The sequence below is a fragment of the Scyliorhinus canicula genome, chromosome 8 (genome assembly GCF_902713615.1).
Source record: "Scyliorhinus canicula chromosome 8, sScyCan1.1, whole genome shotgun sequence".
NCBI classification, from domain to species: Eukaryota; Metazoa; Chordata; class Chondrichthyes; order Carcharhiniformes; family Scyliorhinidae; genus Scyliorhinus; species Scyliorhinus canicula.
This window is the reverse complement of record NC_052153.1, coordinates 166,009,103-166,024,236: the sequence shown is the minus strand read 5'-3', so window position 1 is coordinate 166,024,236 and position 15,134 is coordinate 166,009,103. Positions and strand designations below refer to the sequence as shown.

General features: G+C 47.0%; 1 protein-coding gene across 2 annotated transcripts in view; it reads right to left on the bottom strand.

Annotated features, from left to right (window-relative positions):
* LOC119970664 (ufm1-specific protease 2-like) overlaps nucleotides 1-15,134 on the bottom strand; it is a 100,461-nt gene that overhangs the window by 22,929 nt on the left and 62,398 nt on the right. For both annotated transcript variants that reach the window (XM_038805649.1, XM_038805648.1), the window contains exons 7-9: nucleotides 11,197-11,340; nucleotides 10,841-11,005; nucleotides 6,416-6,537 (exon numbers count right to left, since the gene is read on the bottom strand). In XM_038805649.1, coding sequence (XP_038661577.1) covers nucleotides 6,416-6,537; nucleotides 10,841-11,005; nucleotides 11,197-11,340 — 431 coding nt within the window. The remainder of the gene's footprint in view (nucleotides 1-6,415; nucleotides 6,538-10,840; nucleotides 11,006-11,196; nucleotides 11,341-15,134) is intronic.

The window sequence follows — 15,134 nt, the reverse complement described above, 5'->3', positions numbered from 1 at the left end:
AAGGTTAAGTGAGGGAAAATTCAGAATGTCTAATTTACTTAACAAATACTTCTATCAAGACTTGTGGGAGGAAACCGCAGCACCCGGAGGAAACCCACGCGGACACGGGTCAAACATGCAGATTCCACACAGATAGTGATCCAAGCTGGATATCGAACCTGGGACCCTGGTGCTGTGAAGCAACAGTGCTAACCACTGCGCTACCATGCTGCCCGTATTGTCACTGCACTAGTAAACCAGAGACCCAGGGTAATGCTCTGGGTACTCAGGTTCAAATCCCGCAATGGCAGATGGCGAAATCTGAATTCAAGAAAAATCTGAAATTAAAAATCTAATGATGATTATGAAACCATTACCAATTGTTGTAAAAACTCATCTGGTTCACTAATGTCCTTCAGGGAAGGAAATCTTTATAAAACAGATTTGGCTCCGGTTGGAACCCATTCAGACTGTGGCTGAATATCTTCAATTGGCTGCCTCAACTAGGTTGTTTCAGTCTCTTCCTTGTTATCAGGCAATGCTGCTTTGCTTTAAAATGTTATCACTTTCTTTTTTAACTATCGTATTTGGAAGGAATTGTGGACCCAGAGTTAGGCAGATCAGAACTCAGCTCCTCTCTCTCAAAGCTTCTCCAAATTCACTGCCTCTCTGCCTTTCAAAGCTCCACCCAGCAATGACCTCATCTGTCCAAGCTGAAAAACAACTTATCTTTGTAGGCTACAAAAACACATTAACTCCCCAGGGACTTTTTTTAGAGTACCCAATTCATTTTTCCAATGAAATTTAATGTAGCCAATCCACCTACCCTGTACATCTTTGGATTGTGAGGACGAAACCCACGCAGACACGGGGAGAATGTGCAAACTCCACACAGACAGTGACCCAGAGCCGGGATCGAACCTGGGACCTCGGTGCCATGAGGCAGCAGGGCTAACCCACTGCGCCACCGTGCTGCCCAACTCTCCAGGGACTTCCCCAGGCAAACCACTATGCATTAACCCAGACTGAAAAACACATTTCTTGTCAATTTCACCTGGTGTTTCCTAGAATCAAAACAAAATTCTTTTTAAACAAACACATTCTAACCCAGGTTTTTAAACCCTTAAATTGCCCACTACATTTATCATCCAATTTTCCTAACATCTTCCAATTGTCACACATAGAGTACCGAGTAGGACATTTTAATGTTTATCATCAAGGATAACACAATAGAACCACCGCTGACTGAGCCCTGAAGGGCATAGCTAGCATTTTGGGCTTGCAGCTGGCTGTGTCAGAACCATCATAGATGCCAGTATTCAGCCAATTCAATTCCCTCAGCTCACACTGGACGCAGCAAAATCTACGGGCTCTGACAACATCCTGGCTGTAGTGCTGAAGACCTGTGCTCTAGAATAGCCATGCCCTTAGCTAAGCTATTCCAGTATAGTCACACACTGCCCATCTACTCAGTAGTGTGGAGAAATGCCTGAATATGCCCTGTCCACAAAATACAGGATAAATCCAAACAGGCAATTTCTGCCCCTTCAGATTTCTCCCAGTCATCGGCAAAATTATGTGGATCGATGAGACAGGACTTTCTCCTGGACAGGGGCAGTATTTTCACCTCCTGACTATTGAGGGCCACTAGATGCAGGCCTTTCCCTGATATTAATGCTGGGATGGGTGGAGCCCACCTTTAATGCCTGACAGCACAATGGGAGCACATTCACCACATGATGAGCAATAGATTCAGAAGGTTCAGCACCACCTTCTCCAAGGCAACAAGGCAATAAATGACAGCCTTGGCGGTGACACCCACATCTCGAAAGAGCAGGAAAAGACAGGATAAAGGGGGTAGAATCCAAAGAGAGGTTTTTAACAGTCTGAATGGTTTTGGGAGAATAAATAATAAAAGGTAGTGTCTAAACGTTAGCAAATTGGAAGGAATGGGGGATTATGTCTGCATAGCAACCAGGAAGCTGTGAGAATTTTTTAACATACAGGATTATTAGAATACAGAATGCTTCACTATAAGTGGTATTACTACCTGAGACTGTAAATAGACAAGTATTCACAAAGGGAGAGTATGATTAGCAATGTGCAAAAAGGCTTGGAAATGGGATTTAAAAAGACAGCTGTAGTGATCTCTATGTGCATGTACATAAGGGGTTAATGTGTAATCAGTAGCCCCAGATGATCACTAGAGGGCCGGACCAACAGAGGTATAAAAGCAACCGCATTGTGCCTCTCTCTTTCTCTTTCGGGTGTACTGTGACCAGGACAGGAGTATAAGATTAGCTCAGATGGTTAGTGTAGTTAAGTATAGTTACTGTAGTTTGTGTAATAAAACATGATACAGGAGTGTAATAAAAGATGGTACCAGGACTGTTGGCTTTGAAAGAACTAGTTAGGATAGGTTAGACCAGAAGAAAGAAAACAAAATACTGACTGCTCGACTGTGGAAGACTTGGCAGCATTTGGATCCTCGACGACTAAATGATTCGATGGACCACGTTCAAGCTCCATGGCAGCTGAAAACTAACAGTAACTTAAGTAATAACTGGAAAATGTTTGTACAACAGTTCCAAGTATATATGGCAGCTAATGATTTACACATAGCCTCTGAGAAAAGGAAAATAGCACTGCTACTAGCAATAGCAGGACATGAAGCTATAGAGATCGCTAACTCCTTTAATTTCTTGGAAGATGAGGACAAAACTAAATTTAACGTGATTATCGTAAAATTTGAAGAACAATGTAAAAGATCCTGGAAAGATTTAACTTTCGTCTTAGGTGCCAGAGAAATGGAAGGCCCATCAGTAATTTTATTATAGACCTCAAGTTAATAGCACAAGGCTGTCATTTTGCTGATTTCAGAAACCCACTGATAATGGATCAATTATTTTATGGACTATCTGGTGAAAGTTTAAGGGAAGCACTTTCACAAAAAACGTATCTAACTCTAGAAATCGCGATTAAACAGTGCATAGTGCAGGAACAGAAAAAAAAATCAGTACCTTCAATTTATCCAAAGAAAAAATGGTGCAAACATTTCCCATGAGGTGAAGGCGGTATCTCACTCGATGCAAAAGCACATTTTAAATGGCAGCCATCTTGAGTGAGAGCATTCCAGACAGTAGGCACATGTGCACTTCTCAAAAAGAAGTAAAACGGCATATGCAGTTGAAAATAGTAAGGAAAAATCAATTTGCGCATGCGCAATTGATTCCTACGCTTTATGTCATGAGCATCATGACATCAGAAGACTCAGACAACGTCCACTTAAAGCAACGCTGCCCGAAAATTAAAAATAAGAGTTTTAAAGCTACAAAACCCAAATTCTTTACCTCGAAAGGCACAACAATGCCTGAACTTCAACAAAGAGTTGAAAACAACTTTCGCAGCACTCTGGAACATTTTGCACCACCCAAAGCGAAGAACACAATGACAAATCCGAAACCAAAGAAGATGATTTGTTCATTGAACATGAAGAGCACAATAACAAATCCGAAAAACAAAAAAAGATGATTTGATTATTGAAGAATACTACTCAGACATGGCTGCATTATTTGGATAATCTAATCATAGCATCAACAACAAGGTTGAAAAGCTCAATACAACTCTACTCATGGTAGATGAATCCAATACCATGATACAATAGCTGATCGTTGATACATTGGATGACAGCAACCTGTCAATGAGCCAAGAAGAAAACAACGCCACACAGAGAGTACTGACCAACTCCGTTGAGAGAGCACAGATCGACTCAACAGAGAGAACACTGCACGACTCCACACAGAGAGCGAAGCAAGCATCCACAGAGAGCTCATTGACAGACTCCAGAATGGAAGCAATTAAAGACTCCAAAGCAACAACCATACATGAAGAAGACCGAAGGTCTTTCCATCATATTTGAGCAACTAGAAGCAGACTATGAAAGTCTACCCAGCTCATTTGCACAACGAAAAGAAGAATATGAAGGTCTATCTACCTTATTTGATGAACAAGAAGACAATGACTGTCTAACCACTGTATGTATGAATAGTGACACAGTGATCACAATCAACATACAAGATGTACAAGATCACAGCGAGACTGACAGATCTCAGCTCGTCTGTACAGAAACACTCAACAATCAAAATAAAACTTATGAGTCCAGTGAAACCACGTCAATTGAAACCTCATCTACTCTAAACTACCCACAAGAAAATGACATCTTGAAGATTTTGACTCCAGAAGAGGAGCACCAAGAAACCAAAGATGATTCAAATGAACCTGAAATGACCCTAGAAGAGGAGCATCAAGAGATCAACGATGGATCAACCAGAAATTATTCCAGTAGAGGAGCACCAAGAGATCAAAGATGAAGCAAATCAACAAGAAAAGACTCCAGACGAGGAGCACCAAGGAATCAAAGACAAATCAAATCAACCTCAAATGACTGATGTCACCAGGATCAATGCAACATCAGATCATTTTCACAAATCTCAAGTCGAAACACTCAATGAAACATCGGATACCACAAAGGACACTGATACCAATACCTTTGAGTATGAATCAAATTATCCACAAGGAACAGTCACTGAGCACAACAAAAACAACAACAGAAACAACAAGAACGAAAAAACAACACCAAGAACAACAACAAAAACAACAAAAAGCACAACAAAGACAACAACAGAAGCGACAAGCACAGCAAAAATAACAACAAGAACAATAACAAAAACAACAAAGACAGAAATGACAGAAACAACAAAAACAACAATGCAACTGCAACCTGTGCAACATGGTACAACTATGTACACGAAGGACAATGTAACAGCACAGTCCAAAACAATGGCAAGAGTACAAACATAACATGGCATGACAATGAATTTCACAAAGTCGCATTTTTATCCAAGACAAAGAAGTAAAACAGTTAAGGCAAATGTAACACAGAATCGCTACCATAAGCATAGAAACAAAAGTCAAAATCAGACAATGAAGTGATTCAACCATTTGAACACCTCATGATGATTTGTTGGGACTGAACCACAAGCAAAAATTTGACTGATTAACTCATTGATTTTATATAATGCATTTGCAAACTGCATCCATTATGTTTGTTCCATTTTCTTTACAACATACAGAAAATACACACGAAAAAAAGGGGGATGTAGTGATCGCTATGTATAAGGCCAGGAGTATAAGATTAGCGCAGATGGTTAGTGTAGTTAAGCATAGTTACTGTAGTTTGATCTTGTTGACCTTATCACTATTAGCAATGTTAAAGTAAAGAATTATTGTTACAGTTACTCAATAAACCTTTTATTAATACTGGACGAGTTCAAGTCTTCTTCATCGAGATTCAGTAGACCTCATCAGTAACCAAGGTTTGAGTAACACATATTACACTCAGTAGTATATGAAAACACACAAAGAAGTGTATTAAAACATGATACAGGAGTGTAATAAAATAACAGCTGAAGGTGAAGAGCTGGTAGACTCACTTTCTTTTGTGTTGACCCTTCTATGAATTTGGAAAAAACCAAGCTAAAATGAGGGGGCACTAAAATCTTTTCTCTGCAGTTTAGAATAGATATGTATCAGTGTATCCAAAACACATAATTATGTCCAGCAATCTTCAATTGTTCCTGTCCATGTACAGTCAAAGACAGACCAAAACATAGGCCTGAATTATTTGGCTGAGAAATCTGGAGAGTCAGCAGGGACCACATTCCTGCCAACTCCAACACGCCTGCTGATGTATTATGCTCTAATCCAGAAGGCGGGACTTCCATCTGTCATGGGCAGGAATCTTGCCTTGCAGAACTGCGGGCCAATCAGACTGGCTGGCAGCTCTCCAGGCCCTCCAGGCACACTGCTCCAGTGGTCGGAATAGGCACTGCAGCAACGTGCCTGGGACGAAGTGCCGGGGCATGGGGCTCCGGCAAGGGGAGGGTAGGAGACACCTGGGGGGAAATTGCTTGGGGAGGCGTGGTGGCGATTGAGGTTCCAGGGATACGGCGGTGGGTGGGAGACGAGGTCTGGAGGCCTTCATGGGAGAGTGCCCACCATCTGAAGGGACCTTCTGATGGAGGCACCATCAACCCCTGCCCAAAACGTAGGCTTTAAAGATTTCTAATCCCCCGCCCCCCACCTATCATCTCCCTGACAGCCTAAAAATTGAGAAGGGTGGACTTCCCACCCCCCAACACTCAATTCCCTCCTTCCCCCAACACCCCCCCCCCCCCCCCCCCCCCCACTCAGAGGCCCTGTCTATCCTACTATAAAATTGCTTTCAGGTCTAGGCGGGATGGAGAATTCAGTCCATGGAATTTCACGCTCCCCCATCTCAAAATCCATGGGCGCAGGGGACGGGGACGAGGTGACGGGGAGCATAAAATTCTGGCCATAATTCATGATAATCAATTAACGTGTATGTTTTTCTTACTTCATTTCCGTGATAGAATTTGTAATCCTAAAATGTCTTAATGTCGCTTGTAAATGTTCAGCTTTAAGCCATTCCTCTGCCTCCACAACCTTGGCAAAATTTTTATTCATTTTTGACAACATCTGAAAGTGCAAAAAGGAAAGCAGCTTATCAGGTAGCAATTCACAGAAGAGACTTTAGGGCCCAGAACGCTGGGGCGTGATTCTCCATTTCTGCGACTAAGGGCACGATCTTCCGGCCTCGTTACACTCGCATTCAAGCGTAACAAGGCCGGTGAATAGGGGGAAGAGGCCAAAAAACGGGAACTGCGCCAGGTGCCAATCAGTTTGCAATGCGACTGGCCTGCTCCCGTAGACAAATTCGGAATCCCGCCATAGCGTGGCGAGGAAACAATTATCACCACTTAAGCCCCATTTCCATACAATCATCGAGAGTCACCAATCATCCAACGGCCTCCTGTCATTCAGCGGCCACCCCAGCAAGTGCTCATGCTGGCGTCAATTAGTACTCCTTTTCAAAAACGTGAACCTGGCGGAAGGGCTTCTGTGGGGAGCCGAGGAGATAAGTAGCCATCTTTGCTCACAGGCAAAGAGCCTGGGACGCGGGGTTTGCCTCCCCTGTGCTCAGTGGAGGATGGGTAACCGTGCAGGCTAAAGGTCAGGGGTGGAAATCACCGTTGCCTGACGCCGATATCGTAATCGGCGATCGGGTGGGGAATCAACTCAAATGCCCAAATGGGGGCCGCGCCGGTTTGACCCTGGTCAGCCATGCTCTGTCCCCTTGGAAATGGCATAATCGCATCGCGCACCACACGCCGTTTCACCGGCGTTGGAGCGTCAGCGGCCGGCCCTCCTGCGATGCTCCGCCCCCGATGGGCCGAGTTCCCGACCGCACGGGGCACTTGTGGTCTCAGAGGTCGGGATCCCGGCGTGGCGGCTGCGGACCGTGTCCAGCGCCGCCACACTCAGCCAGGATCCGTGACACTGGCTGGGTTGGTTTCCGTAAGGGCTGAAGGGACTGGTGGGGGGTGGCCAGGGGGTGGCCTGTGGGGACACGGATAGCGGGTCGGATCCGACCGCAGTTCGTCAGCTGTGCGCATGCGCGGCCTGGGACCAGGCCATTCTCCGGCCACTTTTGGCACGGGTGCCGTGAGTTTCGCCCAGCGCCACTGCTAGCCCCTCACTGGTCCCGGAATCGGTGAGAGGTCAGAGTTGATTTTTTTCATCGCAAACCTCCTGCAAATTCTCTGTTTGAGCCAGTACTAAGCCGCTGAAATGGAGAATCCAGCCCAAGATGAGGCCCTCGAAGCCCTCTATGTGGACCCCCGATCCAGTTTTCAAAATGCAAGGCAAACCAGTATGTTTGAATAGGTGATGGTAGTGTGGGGGAGTGACAGTGTGAGCTGGTGACAATGAGTTTGGGATTAGAGTATGTAAGGGGTGCGTGTGTGAGGGGCATGTGTGCAGGGGCAGAATGTGTCCAAAAGTCTGGTTCACTCCCAGTCTCAGGGTTTTCATTCATCCTCATCCACACTCACTCCCTCTCAGATTGGCTGAGAGTGAGTGTGTACCCTGAGTCTAGGGGTGAGCCTGACACACGCACTCACACTCGATTGCACTTTAATACTCATCTTCATTTATTACTCATTGAGCTGGATTCGCGGTTCCTGAGACTAAGGGCGGGATTCTCCGCTTGCTTACGCCTCTTTTGCAATCGGCATTCATGCGGAGAATCCCTTTTCATGACCAAATCGGGGGCTGCACCTGTTTTCGGATGCTCCACCCCCTCCAAAACGGCGTCATCGGGGAGTACGCCGCACGTGTTACCTGATGGGCCTCTCCCAGTGCCCTGCCCCTGATGGGCCTCTCCCAGTGCCCTGCCCCTGATGGGCCGAGTTCCCGATGGCACGGGGCACGTGTGCTCTCAGTTTTCGGGAACCCGATATGGCGGCTGTGGATTGTGTCCAGCGCCGCCAGAATTGGGGGAGGGAAGCTGTGCTGCTGGCCGGGAGGGGGGGGGGGGGGCTCTTCGGCGAGGGCTGATGGGGGGTGGCGAGGGGATGTCCAGGGGGGTACTATCTGGCAGGTTGGACCCGCATGCGGGTGTCGCCATGTTGTACGGCACGACTGCTACAGGCAGGTCATCGCAATGCGCATGCGTGGCCACAGACCTGGCAATTCTCCAGCTGTTTATTTCCTGAAGGCCATGAATTTTACGTGGCCATGTGTTTCATTGGTCAGAATGTTGGGGCTGGGGCCTCGCCGATTTTTTCATCGTAGACCTAAACACTTCCTACGGACATAGCCTCAAAATCGGAGAATTCAGTCCTAAGTGTTGATGCCAGGGCACGATTTGTGGACTTCTATGATAGCAAAACTGGAGCCGCACCTGGACTGATTCAGTGACCGTTAACTGGTTAGCACTGGTGCCACATGAAACACAATCAATTACAATGGGAATCGTTGCAAGATTCGACAGATTCGCGATTGACACTCTGCAGCTGCATATACACACTTCACTCACCACACACACCATCCCAGTCAACAAGAGGGTAGCGAGGAGAGCGGCACCCCATTTTAAGGATGCTGAGCTTGATACCCTGTCGGACGCTGTGGAAGAAAGGCGGGCGACCTTGTACCCCGTCCCGGGAAGGAGGTTGCCAACCGCCACCATTCGCCATGTCTGGGCGCAGGTGGCAAAGGCCTTCAGCAACATTGTGCTTCCGGACAGTAGTGGTGGAAGAACCTGCACAACCTCCTCAGGACGGCCAGGGTGAGTCGGCAGCACTACGCCCCTTTCACTAACCCCTGTCCCCCACACCCATAACACACCCTTCCTACTCGGGGGGGGGGGGGGGGCGTCCAAACCCCCACCCTGCACCACATGCCAGCACCCATACCGGCCATTATGGCTGGGTGCCCGGGCCACTGAAGCCACCAGGTATCTACCCCTGGGCTTCATGCATCAGACCATCTAACACTGTTGTTTATTGTTTCCCCCCAGAAGCCGCCAAAACTGCTGGGAGTGGGAGAAGACTGGAGGGGAACTGCCAGACCTGCCACCCCTCACTGCTGTAGAGCAGCGCACATTGGACGTAGTCAGCAGGCTCGAGGAAAGCGGAGTCACCAGGGTGGAGGTTGACGTCGGGAAAGGAAGTGAGACACCGCTGAGTTGCGGTTCACCATGGCACGTGTTTAGCCCCTCGCAACACCACCCCCACACCCCTGCCCCACCACTACCACAACCCCATTCTCCCTTCCCAAACCCTCCCCCAACCCAACACGCCCCCACTATTCCCCCCCCCCCAACCCCGGTTCGTGTTCTAATCATGCGTCTTGTATTGTGTCTTGCACAAGCCGCTGATGATGGAGTGGGTGGTCCCCACCACACCCCACGGACCACCCCACCCTACACGCCCGGCGGCCGCACCAGCCACAGCCAGAGCTGCCAGCGATGTTTATACCGACACATACGTGAGCCATCAACCTGAGACCCAGGGCAGCCCGGAGCTCGAGTCCGATGATGACACCAATTTCCAGTCATACTTTCTCCAACAGCCTCCTCCATCCCAGAGACAATCGCCTCGGTCCCTCCTGTAGGGACTACTATGGGCTTTGTCCTTGGGTGGGTTGCATGATGCTCCGCTGGCAGGTGGCAGCCGGTTGGGGGGCTGGAAGGTGGGGGCTGGAGTGTGGGGCTGGTGGGGTGGAGAGTGGGGGCTGGTGGTGGGGACTGGCATACGAGGGTGGTAGGGTGGAGTGTGTGGGCTGGGGTGCAGGGATGGGGGGGTGCAGGCACCCATATGGCCAGTGTCACTCTGCAGAACCAGGGATCAAGGTGGGTGGCCAGTGGGGTGCGCAGCAAGATGGCTGCCTTGCGGGCTGCGGCAATGGTGGTTCATGCCTAGACAATGCTCTATCCCATTGGGGGTTACCCTGGCCCCACGGCCTGTCCCCCCATCACTCTCCTCCCTCCCGGCCCTAACATGCTCCCCCCCCCCACCCACTCCCAGCCAACCCGACCTGTGTCAGGGCCAGCAGCCCACGATCGTGTCTCTCTGTGTCCCACCTCATGTCTCTCCCTCACCATCCATGGCACCTGTTTCTAGATGTTTAAAAGAACAAGTGAACCTCGCTGTTGGGAATTCCCCCCAGTGGAGGGGGAGAATCGCGGAGGCCCCGGAGAATACCGGATCAGGCCCACTAATGACATGGCAACGGCGTTTACTATAGGCGCGGAGTGGAATGCATCGACGCCACCGTCAAGGCGCCGGAGAATTGCATTTTGGCGTGAAACCGGCGCCCACCACAATTTTGCCGTCCTGGGCTTTACTTATCTGATCAGGCAGCAACCAAACATCATCTTTTCAAGGATTCCTGGACCGCAGACAAGTTGCAAAATTATTAATTGAAAGGATTATCATACTTCCTGCAACTCTTTAAGTGTAGGTACAGGTTTGGCAGTGTACCCCTGATATTTGAACCAGGAGATGATGACTTGCAAACAATGGTATAGAGAACCCCATCCTTCGTCATTTTCATTCTCCTGCATACAGTGGTGAAATTCGTAGATTCCACTCGGTAGATAAATCTGTTCCAAAGGAAATAAAGCATAATATTTATAAACTCAAGCGTGCTTTAAATTGATTCAAAATATTTATTTCCCCCAACCTGAGGCCAACTTATGCACCATAAAATTGCTAGTGACGATAAATAATTCTGTTATTATGGTTATTTCACTTTAATTAAACAGTACGTAGTTTTGTAAGTTGAGGTATGTACCTTGAACACCTCCGGGTCCAGAGGAGGAAGATGTTCATGCACATTTAGCAAGTAATCACTTACTACCTCTTCACCTGGAAAATTATAGGCCATGGGACGACGCAAGTAGGGTATACTGGCCAAACCAAGTTCAACATGCAGTTCCTGGACACATCAAAAAAATGCATAAATTTTAATCATAAGATCCTCACGTCAACATTTAAAGACTACGACTTGACAAACTATCCAAATAGTTCGAGCCAAAACCCACAATGAATTCCATAAGGCTCTCATTTCTGCAATAGCTTGATAAGCCATATGGCACAGGGATCAGTGCTGGGGCCTCAATCTTCTACAATTTATATAAATGACTTAGATGAAGGGATCAAAGGTGTGGTTGCTAAATTTGCTGATGACACAAATAATTAGAAAAGTAAGTTGTTAAGAGGTTAATTAGGTTACAAAGGCATATGGAGAGATAAAGTGAGTGGTGTTATAATCCCAGTTGGTGTTGTAACTGGACGGCAAGATCCCAGAATGGAACCCTCGCTCAAAGGACCGTAATTTATGTTTTTTGCAACGAAACATGGAGGAACAGATTTTCAGGACCGCTAATTAGTTTTAACAACAAGGAAATAAAACAATTATAAACATGAAAAATTGGATTAATATCCACTACTCGTTTACTCTCCCTTTATCTTAACAATTACACAGAGGTTATATGATTAACAGGGATTACAAAGTACATCTTAATCTACAATGGTCTCATTAACACAAAGTCCCTTTTAAGCACACATCATGACTGTGGGAAAATACACTCTGTATTCTGAACCCCAAGTGAATGTTTGTGGATGGTTCCTCAGAATCCCCCCAGATGATTGTCACAGGAGAGTTTCCAAACTCCATTCCCAAAAACACACTTTAAAATCATCTCCTAGAATGATAATGCTTTCTCTTGGTGGTTGCATTTCGAAATCCAGACCAGGTTTTCCAAATGACACTTTTAAACAAAGCTTCTGCTTCACTTTTGTTCAAAATCCAGCCCAGAATTTCACATGAACCCCTTCAAAATTTATTTTCCCTGACGGCTGTGCAAACTTCTCACAATTGCTGTAACTCTTGATTCCCAGACTGTATTAAAATGACATCAAACATTTCATCGACCTCTGAAGTCTGCTGTCCCACTTTGGATCTAGTTACTGCATTTCAGACGCAGAACAATTTATTTAGCCTTCCTTGAATTCTTCTGAACAATACCTTTGTCTCTGTTCTCTTAACTCCAATCGTCTTAAGCACTCTTTCTGCCCCAATTCCCTGGTTATCTGGACTATAACTTGTACATTAGAAAGCCTGCCACTTTGCAGCTCCTGTCCTGTACAGTCTTTCTTCTGGCAGAGTTGAGAGATGCTCACTTCCCGAGATCCTGTCTCCAACTGTCCACAAATTAAAACTTAAAAGCTTCTTTACCTTACAAGGCCCCAATTGCTAAGCAACCCCCACATGCTTTGCCTTTTTAATTTGTTCTTCTCGCCAGAGCCCTCTATAAGCAGAATAAAACAGAGACAACTCCCACACACAAAACACCTTTGTCCAGCCTGAATCTAACTGCAGGTTTGATCCTTCCAGGCACAGAAATATTAAATTAAACCCGCTTAAAACTGTAACTTGTTTCTAATGTTTACCAATACAAACATAAATCCCTTAAAATTACTTTTGTTTTCTTAACTGTGGGTAAAGATCTGACAAATTAAGTATAATGAGGAAAAATGGGAAATTGTCTGTTTTGGCATGAAGAATAAAAAAGAAGCACACTATCTAAATGGTGAGAGATTGCAGAACTCTGAAATACAAAGGATTCTGGGTGTCCTAGTGGATGAATCACAAATGTTTATGATGGAGGTACAGGAAGTAAGAAGGAAAGCTAATGGAATATTATTGTTCATTGTGAGGGGAATTTAATAGAAATATTGGGAGGTAATACTTCAGTTACACAGGGCATTGATGAGACCACATCTGGAGTACTGTGTTTGGTTTTGGTCTCTTTATTTAAGGAAGAATTAAGTGCGTTAGAAGCTGTTCAGAGAAGGTTTACTGGCTTAATGCCTGAGCAGGTTGCTTTCCAAGGAAAGTTTGGACAGGCGAGCTTGCATCTGCTGGAATTTAGAAGAATAAGAGGTGACTTGATTGAAACATAAAGGGCGCGATTCTCCCAAAACGGGAGAAATCGTAAGGCTGGTGTCAAACCCGGGCGGGTTTGACGCCAGCGCGCCCCTTCCCGACCGGGAACCGATTCTGGTCCCCGGTCGGGGCTAGCAGCCCGACGCCGTAAGCTCCGGCATCACGGGCTTAACGAATTCCGTTAAGCCCGCTTGCCGAGTTAGCGCCGGCTGACGCGTCATATGACGTCAGCCGCGCATGCGCGGATTGGAAGACTCCAACCCGCGCATGCGCGGATGACGTCATCGCGTATTTGCGCGAAACCCGCGCATGCGCGGGCCGGGATGCCCCTCAGCCGCCCCGCGAATGGATACTGCGGGGCGGCGAAAGGAGAAATAGTGCGCGGGCATCGGGCCCGCTGCCCGCGATCGGTACCCACCGATCGCGGGCCCATGGCACCCTTGGCACGGCCGTGGTACTGCCGTGCCAATCGGTGCCATGGTTATAAAAAGCGAGTTGTTCCCGCCGTTTTTACGAACGGCCAGACCAGGTGTGTTTGCCGTTCGTAAAAACAGCGTAAAGGGCTGGGACTTCGGCCCATCTATCAGCTGTGAATCGCTGCCGGCCCGTAAAAAAACGGCGGCGGCGATTCGTGTCGGGAGTTGGGCGGGGGGGGGGGGGGGGGGGGGGGGGGGAATAGTGGGAGGGCGGGAAAAATGTCGGGAAGGCCCTCCCGCTATTCTCCGACCCGTCGTGGGGGGCGGAGAATCGCGCCCAAAAGGTCCTGAGGGGTTCCGTCAGGGAGGAGAAGGAAAGAATGTTTTCTCTTGTGGGAGAATCTTGAACTAGGTGTCGTTGTTTAATAATAAGGCGTTGCCCATTTAAGACAGAGTTGAAAGAATGATTTTTCTCTCAACGGGTCGTGAATCTTTGGAACTCTCTTCCCCAGATGGCAGCAGACGCACAGCCTCTGAATATTTTTAAGGCAGAACCAGAAAGAACCATGAAGCAGGGTTATTGTGGGTTTGCAGGGATGTGGAGTTGAGGCTACAATCTCATTGAATGGTAGAGAAGGCCAACTCTTACTCCTGGTTTGCATGTTCATATATTCTCCACTTCCCTCCATGTCGGACACTTACTCACAATTGATGGCCGAGTAAATAAAGTTTAGATATTTGTTGGGGCAGTGGAGCCAGTGCAGTGGTTCTTCCTCAAAATGTCTGTGGAACATAGAAAATAGGAGAAGGAGTAGCACATTCGGTTCATCAAGTCTACTCCACCATTCAAACAGATCGTAGCTGACCGTCTGTCTACCATTTTTCCCACCGTCTCCGTATCACCTTGTGTCATTAGTGTCCAGAAACCTATCAATTTCTGACTTGAACATGCTGAATAATTGAGCTTCCACAGCCCTCTGGGGTAGCGAATTCCAAAGAGTCACCACCCCCTGCTTGAAGAAATTCCTTCTCATCTCATTGTTAAATGACCTCCTTATTTTGAGACTGTGCCCCCTGGTTCTAGACTCACCAGTCAGGGGTAATATCCTATTCACATCTACACTGTCATACCCTGTAAGAAGTTTGTTAGCTTTAATTACATTGCCTCTCATTCTTCAAATCTTGGAGAATACAGGCCAAGTTTCATCAGTCTCTCGTCATAGGAAAATCCCACCATCCCAGGTATTGGTCTGGTAAATTTCAGTTGCACTCCCTCTCTGGTGAGTACATCCTTCCTTAGATAAGGAAACCAAAACTGTAGACAATTCTCCAGGTGTGGTCTCACCAAGGCTCAACACAATTGCA